General features: G+C 32.6%; 1 protein-coding gene across 1 annotated transcript; it reads right to left on the bottom strand.

Annotated features, from left to right (window-relative positions):
- Positions 1 to 7,019: 7,019 nt before the first annotated feature.
- On the bottom strand, positions 7,020 to 13,021 carry LOC120076298 (uncharacterized). The gene is made up of 2 exons (XM_039030065.2): positions 12,315 to 13,021; positions 7,020 to 7,432 (listed from the first exon to the last, which is right to left on the bottom strand). The coding sequence occupies exon 1, from the start codon at positions 12,813 to 12,815 to the stop codon at positions 12,333 to 12,335; it is 483 nt and encodes a 160-aa protein (XP_038885993.1). The 5' UTR covers positions 12,816 to 13,021; the 3' UTR covers positions 7,020 to 7,432; positions 12,315 to 12,332.
- Positions 13,022 to 18,480: the final 5,459 nt, after the last annotated feature.

Below are 18,480 nucleotides of genomic sequence, written 5' to 3'. Positions count from 1 at the left end.
CACATAATATATATGTGGTAAGAAGAGTTCAGCTGTCGGTCTTTAGTGGAGTGCTTGGCAGTTAATGGATGGTGAATCCCGTGACTAAAGAGTTTAGTCAGTTATTCACGTACCGTTGGAGCTTCAAGCTATAGGTCCATAAGGTCGCCTTGGTAGCTCAATGGATTCAGTTGAGGATCAGTTCTTGGTCTTGATTTGAAATGTTCAAATTGACAAGAGGTATTTTGATTATATATGATATAATTGGTATGATGTATGAGATACATCTAGTGGAGGATTGATGTAAATGAGATTTACATTAAGTACCATGAAATAAAAAAAAGAACTATAGTTTATATGTTTCATGAGATGAAATATTAAAACTATAGGTTATAAATATAATATGATAAGTTGGTTATCAATTATATTTATAATAATATTAATGATTGGATAATTAAATCTTTTTCTCTAATAACCAATTGAGTGGGAGGTTAGGTGGTTCATGGTAACCGTGAGTTAAAAGAAATTTTTTTTTCCTAATTTTAGTAAGTTTTTACAAAAGTTTTTAAAAAACGTTGAAAAATTGTTTTGAGATTTCTCACGCAAAAAGAAAACTCACGGGCGTTTGTCAAGTAAATACGGATTTACTAAGCGACAATGTGTTTTAGTAAACGATCGTGTAGTGTTTTGTAGGTGACAGATACTGAGCTAAACGATGAGCTAAACGACGCTTAGCTTTTGCTAGAGAATTGCTTAGCTTTAGCTAAACGATTGGGCATCGACCTATGCGATAGGTTTTTGTCTTCTCCCATTTGCCCAATCGTGTACACGATTGTTGATTCCTCCTTCGTCTGCCTCATACCAAGTTCGAACAGAGTCCACCCTCTGGATTCTCACACTGAGAATACCAAGGTAACCTTCTTGGTGGTGCCATACTCAATTCGACACCGTCGAGGTTCTGTGGAGGCCGTTCGTGTTGCTGAGGAGTTCGTGACCGAGGCGATCGCTGAGGATGAGCACGAAGTATTCATGCAGTGTTGCGGTCATGTTGTTCGAGTGTTTGAGGTTGTTGTGTTCGAGCATTCGTGAGCAAGGAGCGTGGAGACGAGTCTACAAATTTTTGTAGCTTTCGCCTTGTTCATTTGTAGTTATCATGCTATAATTTCTATATCGATTTCATAACTATTTGTTTTGTGTACGATTGTAATTTGTAATGTTCATTCATAATTGTAATTTGGAATGATCTATTTTTCACTGCTCATGGAAATCTCGAGTTCGATTTTCTTCACTTTAGTAGAGTGCTTGGTAGTTAACAGATGGTGGATCTCGTGGCTAAAGAGTTTAATCAGCTATTCACGTACCGTTGAAGCTTCAAGCCACAGGTCCATAAGGTCCCCTTGGTAGCTCAATGGATTCAAGTTGAGAATAAGTTTTTGGGTCAGTTTGAAGTGTTCAAATTGACAAGAGGGAGTTTGATTATATATGATATGATTAAACTGGTCAATTATATATGATATAGTTGACATAATGTATGAGATACATTAATTGGAGGAAAAGGATATAAATATGATTTATATCTAGTGGAGGAGAAAAGGATTATGGTTTATATGTTGCATATGATATGATATTAAAATTATAGGTTATAAATATAATATGATAAGTTAGTTATTATATTTATTTATAATTAAACAATTATGAGATAATTGTTGGTGGTTTTCTCCATAACCGTGCATGAAAGTGGGAGGTTGCATTCAATTTTCATAACTGAAGGATAAAATGAAAATAGTTTTCATTTTGCAAAGAGATCGGATAATCGCTTTAGATTTGTACATTGCCCATCGTATAGTTAACGGGAGCCTACATGACAGCATAAGTTTTACTAAACGATCGTGTACACGCGCAATCGACCTAAACGATCGTATAGCTTTTACTAAACGATCAAGTGCGAGAGCGAGATTACCTAAACAATCGTTTAAACAATCATACCCGATTACCTAAACGATCGTGCACCTTTTCTAAACGATCAAGTACCCATCTATATGATAGACACAAAATCTCTCCCATTTGCTTGGTTGTTGAATACGATCGTGTTTCCTCCTTCCCTCTACTAAATCCAACAGAGCCCACACCTCCTAGATTCTCACTCTGAGAATACCGAGGTTACTGAGTGGTGGTTTCCTTTTTGCTGTTTGTTCGTGTAGAAGATCATTTGGTGTGAGTGACAACGAGATTTGTTGGACGATTGGCTTGGCATGCACAATGACAGCGAGAGTTGCTGTTCCTAGCGAGACCGAGAGAAAGACAGAAGAAAGGTTCTTCAAAGGTGAGTCTTTCGGTTCTTTGTATTTAATTAGTTTTCTAAGCATGCCGTAATTTGTTCTAAAATGCATAACTTGTATGTATGTTTGTGAATGCAGTATTTCTATCACAATGAATTTGAAACAATCTTGCTTTTGCTCATAAGTCATCTTTGATAAGAGTTCCTTCAGGGTCAACTATATTATTATCCTGGTATGCAAAATTTACTTCCACATTTTTTTCCTTTTTCCTTCAGGGAGGTTTAATAGAGGTCAACTAAGTGTTTTGACGTACGACAGGTACGTGACCAATGCCCAATCATTCTGCATCGGAAGCATTTATTTTCAACACTTTTTGAACTCTTATCTTATGGAGATTTTTCTTTGTGATCATCATTTTGTGTGGTTCTTTTGAAATTTGAACGATTAAAATGACCACCACGAAAATAATAATTATTTCTTCCTTTTCTATGGTCATGACCTCGACTGTGACCACAATCTCGACCACGATTGTTTTTAGAATTCACAGCATTCACTTCAGGGAATGGTGCGGTTTCGGTTGGTTAAGATTCATGATTTTTCATCAATAACTTGTTATTTTGTTTGGCCACAAGAAGCCATGAAATTAATTTAGAATATAGTTTAAAACTTTTCTCTCGATATTACTACTACATGAGCATATTTGAGACATGAAATGTAGAAAATGTCTTCTCTAACATATCAGCATTAGTAATTTTTTCTCCGCATAACAACAATTTTGAACTAATTTTAAATAATGTAGAACTGTAATCACTTACTGATTTAAAATCTTGTAGTCTTAAATGCATCCACTCATAACGGGCTTTAGGAAGAATAACTGTCTTTTGATTATCATACCTTTCTTTCAAAATTTTCCACAAGATACAAAGATTTTTTATTGTAAGATACTCCATTTTTAATCCCTTGTGGATATGATGACGAAAGAAAATCATAGTTTTTGCTTTTTCGTGGCTAGGTGTCGCATTTCCCTTCTTTAATTATTTCTCCCAAGTTCATAGCATCTAGGAAAATTTCGGCATCGAGCACCCATGACAAATAATTATTGTCATTAATGTCAAGGACTACGAATTCTAATTTTGTAAGGTTTATCACGACAACACTATCACAAAATATTGTATTTGTATTAGAAATTTTAGATGTATTAAATATGAAAAATAACATTTAATTTATTAATTATAATAAAGAGGAAAATACTTGACTTACTTTTAGGACCTACCTTCAGCGATGAAAGCAACAGGAGCTCGTACTGATAACGTATTGTGAAATTGAGGAGCACAATGGAGCGCAACGAATATGGAGAAAATATAATATATATATATATATATATTATAATAATAATAAATAAATAAATATAATAATATAAAATATAATTAAACTTATAAATAACTAAAATAATAATTTTATGGAAATAAGAATAATAGAAACGGTTGAAAACTGTTTAAATGGAAATAGGAATAATAATTTTAGGGAAATTATTTCAAATGGTAAAACTGTTGAAAATATTTACAAGCAAAATTTTAGAATATCAATGATAGACACTGATAGACTTCTATCAGTGTCTTGATAGAATTCTATCATTGTCTATTGGCGCCTATCATTGATAGTTCTAAAATTATACTATATTTTGTAAATATTTTGATTTATTTTTCTATATTTAAAAACAGCCCAATAGAAAATATGAATTGATGGAAATAGGAAAAATATGAAAATTTCTTTTTATTATCACCAATGTTCATAATATTAAGATCCACCAAATGTTACTATTTATAGGCAAAGTGACAAGTATGATGTGGAGACACCAAACATGAATTATTACAAGGCACATTGGCAACATAAAAAATGACACCTGACGTTTAGGACACTAAGCATTGGGCATCTATTTTTATGATATTTATAATAATTTTTTTTTATGACTGACCTATTTCTAAAAAATTATTTTTTATTAACCTTTTTGCATGTGAAATACCACTTTTACTCTCAATATTAAATGTCTCTTCCCATGTATTTTCTACTTCTCTTTACTCTACCATTCCAACAATAAAACGAAAATTCAAAGTCATTTAAAACTAAAGATGTTTTAATGTTTTACTTACTTTATAAGCATAGTTGAAAAAAATGCGAAAAATCGTATGAAAATAAATGGTCATTTAGTTAAAACGGAGTTGTATCGACAAAGATATGATAAAAATAAAATTATCGTTTGCAGAAAAAGGTGTGCGATCGCTGACATTAGCGCACATGATTGCTTACATCAATATATGTGATCGCTGACATCAACATAAACGATCATTGGCGTCAGCATATGCAATCTTTCAGTTTTCATTTAATATTGAGGATAAAAGTGGTATTTCACATGCCAAATGGGTCAATAACAATTAAGTTTTTAGAAAGAGGTCAGTCACTTTTTTTTTTTTTTGCTTTTTGGATCATTTTGTGCAGTTTTCCCTTTTATTTTCTGGTAGGTTTTAGTGGAAACTTTGACGAAGTTACATATGACATTCAAATATTCAGTGCAAGTTTGGCAGATTATTTGATGGAAGCCTATGAGATTCAGCATTTTAGAAAGCCCACTCAAACACGTGCCAAGCTCGGTGTAGGTTTGGCGCCTCTCCGGTTATTTGATTGAAACCTATTACCATTCAGTGTTTTAGAAAGCCCACTCGGGCACACGCCAAGATCAAAGTGTAGGTTTGGCGCCTCGTCTTTGCTCACAAAATAAGGAGCACCTCAGGCTTGCACCTTTTGTGAAGCCCCAAGACTCAAAGTCATGTGCTTTTGGACTTTTTCATTATTTTTTTAAAAAAATAGTAATAATTAGGGTCTTTCCTTCTTTATTAGCTAAAAAAAAATCAAATCTAGTAAGCTTAAATGCAAATTTTCTTGTGTTTAGAGTTTTTTTCTCCCAATATTTCCACTTGATTATACTTTCTCGAACTATGTAGTATTTTCATATATAGTGCACAACACACAAAAAAATCTACACTATTTTTTTTGTGCCTTGTGCTTAAGTCCCAAAAGACTATTGTGCTTTAGTGTACATAAACATTGCTTACATGGAATAATAACTCTTTACTATTTTATTTTAAGTGGAGAAGAAAATGTGATATATTGAGAAGGGTGATATCCTTCCTCAAAGTTTTTCTAATAGGAAGTTGGGGAGGATGAAATTGTCCATCTAGTCGAAGGTCGTCTAGAATGAGTTCTCTATATAGATGGTTATCTTAATAGCGAGTTGAAAAAAGTTTGCCTGAATCTCAACGAAAATCTCTTTCATAGAGTCTTCTCCCAAATCTCAAAAAGAAACTACAGTTGATGATTCCTTCTTTGATAGGACAAGTTCCTGTTCACTAACCATAAACTTTGAACTAGTCATTGATTGCTTTTGGTATTACGAATAAACTCATCAAGGCTAAAGTCAAGATCAATCAAAGCTCTTAGTCTACACACAAATGGGTGACGCCAAAACCTTTCAACTTTCTTCAAAAAAAACAAATTTATATACACTTTACTTGATGAATTAATTTGTTCGAAGCTATGGCCATCTTGGTGGGTCTAGAAGCGATCAACCGTCCAATCTGCCTCTAACGATTGAATCTGATTCGTTAAAGGTCATCAATCTCATTAATGGGGTAGTTTCCTCCCTCTTTGATATTCGGATCGTTATTGAGGACATTACTTTTATCAACAATTCTATTAGTCTCTTTTACTTTTGTCATGCCCCTCTAAGGTGAACAAACATGTTCATGCTTTTGTACCTCTTTGGCATCTTCTTAAGGGGTTTTTTTTTTAAAAATATATATATATATATATATATATAGAAAGATATTTTCTCTATCATTGTTGATGAGGAGGGTAGGTTGGAATCCTTTTTCTTGTTGCTTGGGTTGGCCTAAAGAAAGACTTGAAAAAGATTTCAAGAGTAATTACTGTAGTTGCTTAGTGTGAAAAGTATCTTGGTTTACTTAAACAAAGGGGTTGGAAAGTTGTACAAGAGTGAAAAAGCAAGTTTGTTTGTTTTCAATTATTCTTCTTTTTCTCTCACTAAAATGTGGGAGAGGGGATCATATATTAGGCAATCTTAACCTACACAACAAGTGATTGTGGTGATTTATCTTCAATTGAGAGATGTACTTTTAAAAGAGGGTAAATTTGAAAGATAGTGAGTGAAAGCTCAATTATTTATTTATTAACAGAAATAGACTTCAAAGAGTGCACACTCTCAAAAGAAACCTCCATTATCTCTTTGCATCTCTATGATCAAAATGTTTGTGCTATATGAGTAAATGGAACTCATTTTTAATCTTGTAAAAACTTAAAAGGAAGAAGATGCCAAGCAAATTGTAGCCATTTCCTAAAGATTGTCCAACAAAGGAGATGCCTAATGTGACTGTATGACAACAAAGGATAATACAACAGTAAAGACAAGCTGTATTGTTGTAGCTTCAAGATTAATTGTGCAACTGGTGGAATAACATGTGAAAAATCAAAACTCCCAACACAATCATACTTTTATGATAATGTTTGACAATTTATTCTAACCCCTCCCCCTCTTAGTAATTAGTAGAAGATTTACGAGTAAATCAAAAGTTGATTATTTTATTTAAAATGATTAATGTTCAGGGTTGTTAAGACAAGACCCAAAATTCATGTGCGAGCCCAAGCTCAAAGGAAACTAAGAGGAGGTATAGGAGAATAGACATCTCGAAAGGAAAAAGTTAGAGAGCCTCAAAATTTAGGTTGACCAGCTGAGCTGGTAAATATATACATCAATATGAAAATAACTGAGTTACGCTTCGATCTTACATCCTGCAACTTCGAGCGTCGAAAACAACTATGACATTGTAAGAGTTACCCATTACTACATGCTATTATCAAAGGAAAAGCACTATAAGTAACCCTATTTGACGCCCCCAAAGGGAAAAGTTACTGATCTATAAAGGAGAGTATTAACCTTATTTGTTATCTACTTAATTGAATTATTCACTCCTTTTACTGACTTAAGCATTAGAGTATAATAGGTTCGAAACCAAACTAGTGTAAGGATCTCTTACGCATGTCAGCTCGGAAAGTAAGACCAAACCAGAAGAAGCAGGTCAAAGGTTAAGTCCACAAAAGGCCTGCAACAACAACAAACACTGTGAGATTCGAGCGCCACTAAATAATATTGTAAATAATGGAATGCATACATATACAATAACATTCCACTAATATACAGACTAATAACTACATTAACAAAACAAGATTAATTTGTAAACACGTTGGTATTTTGTACTTATAAAAAATATTAATTTGGGTAAAGCGAACATATTTTGTACTTATAAAAAATATTAATTTGGGTAAAGCAAACATAAGTCAATTAATATATGCGTGCGGTGGCAAGTAATAAAAATTGTGCAATAAAATCAAAGAATTTACAGCTGGCAGTGTTACATTTTTGTGTAAGAAAAGCATAAATGGGGTGTGGCCAAAACAGTGGAAATTGTATTCCATTTTGTGTGGGGGAAGGAATATTTCATCTACTTCCTTCCAAAGTTTTCTCCAAACAAATTGTCTTTGTTGTATTATTTGTACCCAAGTTGCCCTTATACCACGTGGACCAGTGTCTGGGACCACCACCAACTCTATTATTATTATTATTATTATTATTTTGGAATTTTCTTAATCTTCCCTTTTACAAATTACATTACACAAAATATTGTTATCCATATGTTGATTTCATTTTCACTTACAAATTCCCTAAGGTAAATCATGGTTTCAATTTTACCTTTTATTTTAAAAGTTTTCATTCTACCTCCAATATTTTATTTTAAAAATATGTATAGGATTTTTTTTAAAAATATCTTAAATAGCTTTATATAAGCATATAAGCATGTGTCAAAGATGCTAAATAAAAGATAAATCAATTATCAACTAAGTCCTAAATATTTTTTCAGAATTTTCCATTACCATCTTTTTTGTTGGGTGATTGTATTTCAAAGTATTGGTTATAGATCAATAGAAAATTAAGAATTAATTCTAGACAACTTTTTTTAATCTTTTAAAAAAAATAACATTTAAATGGTTGCCGAATCATTATTTTTTGAAAAGTCCCTTTATCTATTGAATATGATTTGAGAGATCTCAAATGGTTGGATGGTTGCTTCCATGATTAGAAATCATATTAGTTCAAGGAAAAAACTTAGATGCTGCAGACTGCATCCATATTTTGTGTCGTGCACCTAATGAAAAACTGATATATGTCAATTTTAAAAATATTTTTTTTGCTAAAAAAAAGTGGAGTATGAGACTTAGTTGCAGATTTAAGTATTCTTTTTTGTTCAAATTGTTGGATTTTCAAGGTTTTTAGACTTGTTTTCTTTAGTGAAAAAAATATTTATTATCTTTCATTTGATGGTTCATCTCTCGACGCCAAATGCCTTTTGTATTTACTCAAGACAAAAGTTTACATCGATTAGAATAGGGGTTTCTAAGAATGTACCATAAAAAAGAAAATATATGAGACTTCTCACACTAGGTTAAGCTACTAATTTAATTTTAAGCTTTTTTAAAAATCATATTTGCATATTCTCTTAAGGTGTATTTGAAATACGTTTTCAAGTGTTTAATTTAAAAAATAATTCATTTTGGAAAAAATTAGCTGTGTTTGGTGATAATTTAAAATAATTTTTGAAGTGTATTTTCAACATTTTTGTCAAAAGTGTATTTTTTTTCTCAAATCAATTCAAACGGGTCTTCGTCTTTTCTAGTTCAAGTGTTAGTTTATTAATGTTACAATAATTTCTCAATTTTACATTTTTTTCTTATTCATTCTTCCCTTACTAAATTATTTTGTGATAATTATGTAACTAGTTAACAATTCATATAGTTTCAAAGTTAAGACTTTTCAATAATAGAGGGAAATATATTAAAGCAAACTACTATTTTTCTTGTGAGAAGTTTGCTAATAATCAACTGTCAAAAAATTTCATGCTTTCTAAATATTACATCATTCCACTTGAATATTTTCTTACAAAGTCATTGTCAAGTTGGCTAATTTCATATGTACAGGGCGAGTTTTCCTTATTTTATTTTATTTATTTATGAAGTTTTATTTAAAAATGTTTAATTACATTAAATAATTATCTTAAAAACTATTTTCAAGATATTTGTAATTTTTTTAAAATATTATTATACACTTAGTTATTATCAATAGAAATTATATCCATAAATTATTGTTGTTTCTGCAAAATCATTTAGAAAGTTTATACAAACAAACATTTAATGCCTTAATTAGTTTCACAAATATTAGTTCCCTTGTTTTTGTTAGTTGAACTAATGAAACTATTATGCATTAATACACTTTTAAATCAATGAAGAATTTAATTCCACTCATTGATGAGTTGTACCTTTCTTTTTTCAAAAAGAAAATTACCATTTAAAGAAAATAAAGAAGATGGTGCATGTCAACTTTTAGGCTAACTTTTTTTTTTTCCAATTAATTTTTAAAATAATTAAATTAAGAAGAATCCATAGATTAATTTGTAAATGAAAAGATGGAATATGAAAAAGCTAGAGGGACTGTCAAATGGGGTAGCATAATATAGGATATTTTGGTAACAAAAGGGATAAAAGAGGACAAAATTTTGAGAACTTTGGGAGGAAAAGCATCTTTGAGTGGGGTGCATAATGCATATTCTAATTTTAAATAACCCTATGGCTACTCTCATATGTTAATGCTTAGTAATCAAAAGAATTCATCAAGAGGAATTACAATGGTAAATTCAGAATGAAGAGAGCAAATTATGAGATTCCAAAAGGTATAAACAGCATAATTATTGAGAGTGAAGAAATCAAATCAATTGAAACTTTAGTAGTATCTTTTTTAGACTTTTAGGTAGACAAATATATTGGTAAATATTAGATTAAATTATACAAAATACTTCTAAATTTGGAAGTAAATTAAATGCTCTTAAAATTTTAAAAGTTTTATTTTAGTTCTTTAATTTTGCACGTGTTTATAGAAATTTTGTTGACAAGTGACTTTATATAATTTAGTAAAAATAAATGTAACAAGTTAGGTTTGAACCTAAAACTAAAGGGGACTAAAAGATAAATATACCACTAGACTAGCTAGTAGTTTTGATATTAAAATAATCTTATATATATATATATATATATATAAAGAACATAAAGTTGAAGGAGACTCGAACCCCTCTTGGACCCATACTAAATTCGCCTATGATCATAAAGGATGTTAATAATATCTCTCTTTTAAATGAATGGTAACAATGATAAAATATCTTCGACATAGTTAAAATTTGTCCTTGCTTTAATAAATAAACTCTATAAAGATATGTCACTTGAGCTATATATACTCCTCTCTGCGAAGTCGGGAGTTTCAAATCTTCATAAGCCATTTATTATAAAAAATTTGAAGCTATTTTATATATTTTAACCTAAATATAATGCAAGGGAGAAAAGCAAAAAGGCATAACTCCCTCGTGTTGTCTCTTTCACGAAGACCACAAAGGACCCCACCTTCCCTCTTTTGTATTTCTTACCTCAATACATATATCCAATTATATTTGAAACCCAAACATCTCTTTGTTAAGCCAATACCTAACAATCTGCAAAACATTTTTATTTTCATTTCTTTTTTAAGGAAACAAAATGGTTATCTTCTTAAAAATTTAAAAACCAAAATGAATTAAAATTGAAACTAAAACGAATATTTTAAAAATATAAAAGCCAAAATAAGTACAAGGATAAAAAAAAAATGAAAATATAAAGATCAAAATAAACCAAAATTGAAAATATATGAACTAAAAGGATTTCCAATAAATGCAAACGGTCGAATAAAAAACTAGATCAAATCGAATTATACCCTTGATTATTATTTTCATCTCGTGCTCCACATTCTTCCACATCATGATTTACATATCCTAAAATCGTGCTAGTGTAAAGTACACACACATAATGACCCATGTGACATTTTTTTAATAAAAAAATAAATATGTATTACAAATAATTTTATATTTACTCACCTCTCCTCCACATTCATACTCGTTCTCATCTCACTTCTAAACAAACACACGTGGAAACATTAATTAAATTCGAAATCTCCACACCAACAATAATAATTTTAATTACACATTTATTAACCGCTAAATTACAATTTTTTACCTCACTCCCAAAACAAGCCTTTTCCACTAATTCATCATTACCATCTTTAATTAAGATTTAACGCTAACCGTTTTCTTTTGTTTTAATCGTCGAAAATATTCATTTTCCGTTAACGGATTGGTCGCCTGTCAACGTCGCGTGGCCGTTACGTCCGTCCGCAACTACGGCGCACATTATCAAAAATACGGCGCCAATTTATGTTTACCTTTTTAACAATATTAATAACAAAATACGACGTTAAATTAATGAAGCTGGTTCTATTCTCGTTCTTAAATTTTTAAAACTTTTAAAAGTTGTTTTTTTATCTGCTATTAAAATTCGATTAATTTTTAAATAAAATATAAGATGATTTATGTTTTTACATGATTACGCAGCTAAATAAGTTAGTTTTGCAAAATTTCAATTTTGAATTAGATTTTAAAGTGAGTTTAAATAAATTCACAAGTTATTTTAAGTTCAAAATTTTGGTCATTTAAATCCGTTGTTGACATTTTACTTTATCTTTTATTTTACCCAATACATGTTATATGCAATTTCAACCAAAAAAAAATAACAAATTAAATTTTTTTAAATAAATCTAAACCAAATTCTAATTATTAGTGAAATAATTATAATTTACATCCGTCGTATTCGTATAGTAATTTACCAATAAGTATATATATGTTTTTTTTTAATAATTTTTAAATTTTTTTTTTTGTATTTACATTCTTCACCTCTCTCTCCTCCCCACTGCTAGACAACTCGTCGGAATTTATTAGGAAAAAAATGTTATGAAAATCAAAAAAGAAAAAAAAAATTAAGGCAAAAATTATGGAATTTCTTCGGTACAGATTTTACCAGAGAGGGGAGCATCTTCTACTCGGGAATGGCAACGAGAACCGGCCGCCAAGCTCGCCGGAGAAATCTGTACCGAAATGTCGCCGATATTGGCCTAAGAGAGCGGCGAGTGGTAGAAGGCGAACCGATTCCAGCGGCGCTGGTGTTGGCCGCCGTTAAAAATCCCTCCTCTTCTTCGATTCTCCTATCGGAAACCTTATCCTCAAGCGGCGGCGACGAGACGAACAAATCCTTGAGTTTCCGTCTGGCACGGACCTCCTTTTCATTTTTCTCCGGAATCATAAGGTCGCTATCGTCGTCGTCGTCGTCGACATCTTGAGAATCGGCGGAGTTATCTTGGTAGGGAAATCGGCGGCGATCGGTGCGATTGAGGAGCATTCTTAGGGTTTTGCGGCGGCGGCGGCGAAGATGAATGACGGGACTAGCGTTGGGGCTTCGAGTAGGGCTACCAGCGACGGCACATTGAGAGGCTAAGAGCTTGAATTTATGCAAAGTAGCCATGGGAGATTGAGATTTGAGAGATTCGTTGCTTAATTTCTGCTCTGTGAAACTGAAAATTGGAATAAAAACGAAAAGATTGTAAGAGAAAGAGATCCGAGAGTGAGAAGAAGAAGTGTGATGTGAATTTGGATCGTTTTGGGGTTCTTTTCTTTACTCTTTGGAATTAGAGAGAGAAGAGAGCAGCAGCGAATAAAAATATTTTTTCTTATTATTTATTATCTTCTTTGGAGGGTTATACGTAGGGTTAGCCATTGTTTACACGTGGCGGGTCCTAGGAACTTGCATTCAGATCCTTCCAAATTTTGTATTTACGTTTCTAGACACAAACACCATTTCCTTTACCCACACAATTGAAAGAGGAAAATGTTAAATTATAAAAAAATACCTCTTTAACTTTGTCATTGGTTTAGAAAACATCTCTATATTTTTAAACAAAGTATTATTCAACCTTTAAGCCTTTGAATACTCAAGACTACCCTCAGCCATGGGACAAATGTCTAGAGAAATGCTCAATTCATCCTAATAAATGAGGAAGTAGACTCGAATAATAATTCAACAACCACAATAGCAAATCTAAATTAGATTCAAACGAAAATAACGAAACAAGAGGAAGGGTGACGAGATTGACACATATTTTATAGTGGTTAGACCAAAGTCTATATCCACTATGCAAATTAGGGTAGAATTCTTTATTAGCAGCAAAAATACAAAATATCAAAGAAGAAGATGCCAAATCAGGCTCCAAATTGAGCTCTAAAGGAGAAAAAAATACACAGAGGACAGCAAAAACTCACTGCCCTATTTCATGATCCTGTATGATGTTTTGAGTTTCTGTTAATGGATCCTCTAAACCATCATCCTGTATGATGTTTTGAGTTTCTATTAAACTCATATAATGTTCAGGTTGTTGAATAACCCTCCCACTATGTCAAGGCAACCTCAACTCTTGGGATGGACGTGACGGGACAACAATAGTTGTTGATGGACCAGCTTGATCAACACCTCTTGTTGATGTTTCTGTGGCATCTTTAGTCATTTCTTGTAATATTAGTTTACTGCAAGGTAGATGATTTTTTATATGATCTTCTTCCAAGAATGTAGCGTTTGTCGATATAAATACTTTATCTTCTTGGGGATCATAAAAAAATCCTCCTTTTGTTTCTTTGGAGTATCCTACAAAAAGGCATAATTTCGAACGTGTTTCCAATTACTTAGAATTTTGTACTAACACATGTGTTGGACAAACCCAGATCTGGAAATGACATAAACTAGTTTTGCATCCTTTCCATAATTTATACGGTGTTTCTGAAACACTTTTTGAAGGAATAACGTTTAGAATAAATATTGCAGTCTGTACTGCATACCCCCAAAAGGATTGAGATAACTGAGCATAACTCATCATAGATCGGACCATGTCTAATAAGGTTTGATTTCTCCTTTCTGCAACACCATTTTGTTGTGGTGTTCTAGGTGCTGTGAGCTGGGATTGAATTTCATGATTTATTAGATAGTTCTGGAATTGTAAATCCATATACTCACCACCTCAATCAGATCGAAGTGTCTTAATTCTTTTACTTAACAAATTTTTAGTTACACCCTTAAATTCTTTGAACTTTTCAAGAGTTTTAGACTTATGACTGATTAAGTAAATGTAGCCATATCTAGAGTAATCATAAATAAAACTGATGAAATATCGATAGCCTCCTCGAGCTTTAACATTCATCGAACCACATAAGTTTGAATGTATAAGTTCGAGAGGCTCTTTGGCACGAAGATCTTTTTGTCACTTTTCCCTGACATGATTCATATGGAGGTAAAGAACTATCTTCTAGCTGATTTAGATGACCGCTTTTAACCAATCTCTCAATCCTATTGAGATTAATGTGACCAAGTCTGAAGTGCCAAAGATAGGTGTTGGGAGAAATTTTTCGCTTCTTATTTTGAGTCTCAATCGTTTTAAACATCTCTATATTTAAATGGCTCTTGCTTCAGTTGGTTTTAATATGTACAAGTTATTTTCGAGTCTTGCAGAACAAATATGAACACCTCTTGAATAAACAAACACTTCATTACATTCAAAAGATATTCTGTATATGTTTTCTAGCAGACAGGAAATTGAGATCAAGTTTTTTTCATCTTAGGTACATAATATACATTCCTAAGTAAGATAAAAAAAATCTCCAAAAAACAGGTTAACATCTTCCACTGCTTGAGCTGAAATGACTTCACAAAGTTCTCTCCAAGAACTAGTTTCCTGTAGAAAAGTGCAAACGTGATTAGCAGCGCCTGAATCCAATATCCAGGTAAGGTGAGTATTCTCCAGTAGACATGTTTCAACAACTGGTAAATCAGATTTACCTTGTTTTGTCATTTTTACTTTCTTTTCAGCCAAATACTTTGGGTAGTTACGGTTCTAGTGTCCATCTTCTCCGCAATGGAAACATTTTCCTTTGGGAGTTTTGTTTTTGTTTTTCTTAGCAGTGGGTTTCTTTTTCCATTTTCCTTTCTTCTTCATTTGTACGGTTTTGTCTTTCAAAGATCAAGGAACATACTTCTTATTATTAGTGGGTTTCGTTCCAGACATAGACCCTTTATAAAACTTCTTAGGTTTAGAAACAACATTTATTTCTTTTTTCTTCAGTTTCATCATTAACTGATATGTTTGTAACCCATTCAATAGCGTGGTCAAATTATAAGTATTCTGTTTGTAACAGCATTGGTTCTGAATGACAGATAACTCTCCGAGAGAGATTCCAATATCATACTAACTTGACTCGTCTCATCTATCATCGCCCCATGAGCTTCCGCAATATTAAAATGGACCATCATATCGAGAACATGTTCTCTTATGTTGGTTCCATCTTTCATGTGCGTAACGTAGACATACTTAATGGCTTCATGTCGAACAGAGGATGACGGTTGCCCAAACATCTCTTAAAGCAACGCCATTATCTCATGGCCGGTGGGCATAATCTCATGTTTCTTATTAAGTACATCAGATATACTTGCTAAGATGTAGGTCCGAGTTTTCTCATTAGCCCTTACTCACATATCATAGATGTTCCAAACATTTCGGTTCACTGTTATACTGGGAACCAGAGGACATTCCTCCATCAACACAAATCTCAAATCATCCACAACTAATATCGTATTGATGTTGGATTTCCAATTTGAATATCCTTCACCATTAAATTAATTGAAAGCTAGCAATTGTATGATTGAATTCGACATTGCTGAAACATTTTAAACAAACTCTATTAAGTAATTATGCATCTAAATCCATTTTTAGCAAAATAATAAAGCACCCAATAAATCCTTATTTATTTGCAACGATACTTTAGTGATTTAGAACAATTGCTACCAAGGGACAGTCAAGAATTCCTTCACAAAAGCAAGACAATTCTTGACCAAAAATTATATCAGAATAACTCTTTGTTCTTATAGTTTTTTTGGTTATCGTTTTCGGTCAAGATCTTTACTAACAATTAGTAATTCTTGTAAGTGTGACCCGCCATTTTTAGATCTTATAGAACGGTATGAATATGCCCCCGAAATATAAGACAATACCCAAGACGGAACTATAAGACCCTATTCATTTTACTTAAGCCTGGGTTATTCGAATCCTATGTTACAATCCTCCGAGGGGATCGCCGCGGTTAACGACTAGTTAGTACCGCCTAAAAACTACAACAGACGCAACATAGGAATCTCATGGTTCAAACTAATGGAGGAGACCGTAGGACAATGTTGACACATTTCCTTCACCCACTTACTATGAACTACTTCCCTCATTCACCTTGTTATTGACCCATGCAAATACTTTCCGAATGAAGCAGTCGTGGTAAAAGCGACATGAAGCCGAGCATGGATCACACGGTGTGAACTCTTGAGGACGTGAGAGCTAATAACTATATATCGAATATATTGTTAAGCTCTTACTGAAGTGTTCTATGTGTTTGGGTATTTACTTAGGTATAACAGCTAAATTTAAACAACCTAAGTCTAAGTGGTTTATCCAAGTATAACGCTTATAATTGGATTTTAACCTACAATGTCTAGGTGATAAACCATTTTATTACCTCACATCGCTCACGCAAGCTCATAAAATCAGTTAACAATGCTCAATCTTTCGGTCATAATCCCCAGGTAGGAGGTGTTCCATAAACCGCTTAAGTACTTCCAACCTTAGACAGATTTATGAACCGATTTGAGTTTGTAACCAAATTTTATAAGGTAACAATCTATTTTAACGATTAAAACTAGTTGTTAACCTAAGTGAGCATGCAACTGTTCTTTGTTATGGATTTTAAATGTCTAACCCAATTTTATAACAACTTACAAAATTTTGGACATACTAAACATCCACAACATTCAACAAACGCATTCAATATCTAATATTACTATTATATTAAATAAAAGAAACCCCAATATGCATACTATATATTATAACATTTTACGACATACTTTCAATGCATGTAACATACTTCCTATGGTGGGGTTTTAAATCTACATATCATATTGTATGCGTATACATGAATTATTTAATTATTACATACATTACATGCATAAACAATTAAACATAAACTGATATGGTTTTAGTTTTGGCATAAACAAGCAAACAAAAGCCTAATTATTACAAATAGCTTCAAAAACCATCTCTGAACCGCTCCAGACCAAACTTAAGCAACTTGAACCGGTCTGGATAAGTCTGAACCGGACCAATAAAGTCTAAACCTGACCAGCCAAAAACCCTTTGAGGCTGAACTATATTGGATCTCGAGAAAATCGGTCGAACTGGCTGCTCTCGATCCAAGCTCAAAATCTCGCTAAGGCTAATCGTGTAGCTCTAGAGTCTATCGTCTAGCACGATCGACTAGTGTCAAGTAGAGGTACACGATCGCTTAGTGTCTTCCATCTATCGTATAGTGCCATCGTTTAGTGCCCGAGTAGAGCTACATATCGCTTATCATCATCGCATAGTGCCTCTTGTCATCGTTTAGTGTATGCCGCAACTACACGATCGTGTAGTGTCATTGTATAGCACTTCAATGCATTGTTTAGTGCCGCATCTAGATGATCGCGTAGTGCCATCGCATAACACTTCAACGCATCATTTAGCTCTCATGCAAAGCTACACAATTGTGTAGTGCTATCATATAGCATTTCAACGCATCATTTAGCTCCCGCAAGTACACGATCGTTTAGCGCACAACATCACAACGACCAACGGCTGTAGCTACATAATCGTCTAGCTTTTCTTCACATCGTTTAGCACCTAGAGCTAGACAATCGTCTAGCATTTAAACCTCAACGAAGATTTTTTAGTAGAAGCTAAAAAACTGGAATCTGCAGCTCGGCCTTCTTCACTTGTTTCTTCAATTACATCTTAATTTCAACTTTAATGACTCCAAATAAATTAAAGACTCTTGATAACACATATAAGCTCATGAATCAAGAGACAATTACAAATTTAATTAAGAAAATAAAGAGAAATAAAATGCCAAAAATTGAGAAAACCATATTAGTGCATCAGTTTCATATATCTAATGAAAAACACCCACCACACCAAAATTAAATTGAATTGAATGCTTATATGATGCTCTGATACCAATTGTAAGAGTATACAACATGCAGCAGAAGTAACAAGGATCAATAAGCATTCTAA

Source organism: Benincasa hispida, chromosome 4 (genome assembly GCF_027475165.1).
Source record: "Benincasa hispida cultivar pf3 chromosome 4, pf3_genome.v1.1, whole genome shotgun sequence".
NCBI classification, from domain to species: domain Eukaryota; kingdom Viridiplantae; phylum Streptophyta; class Magnoliopsida; order Cucurbitales; family Cucurbitaceae; genus Benincasa; species Benincasa hispida.
This window is presented reverse-complemented; position numbering and strand designations above follow the sequence as displayed.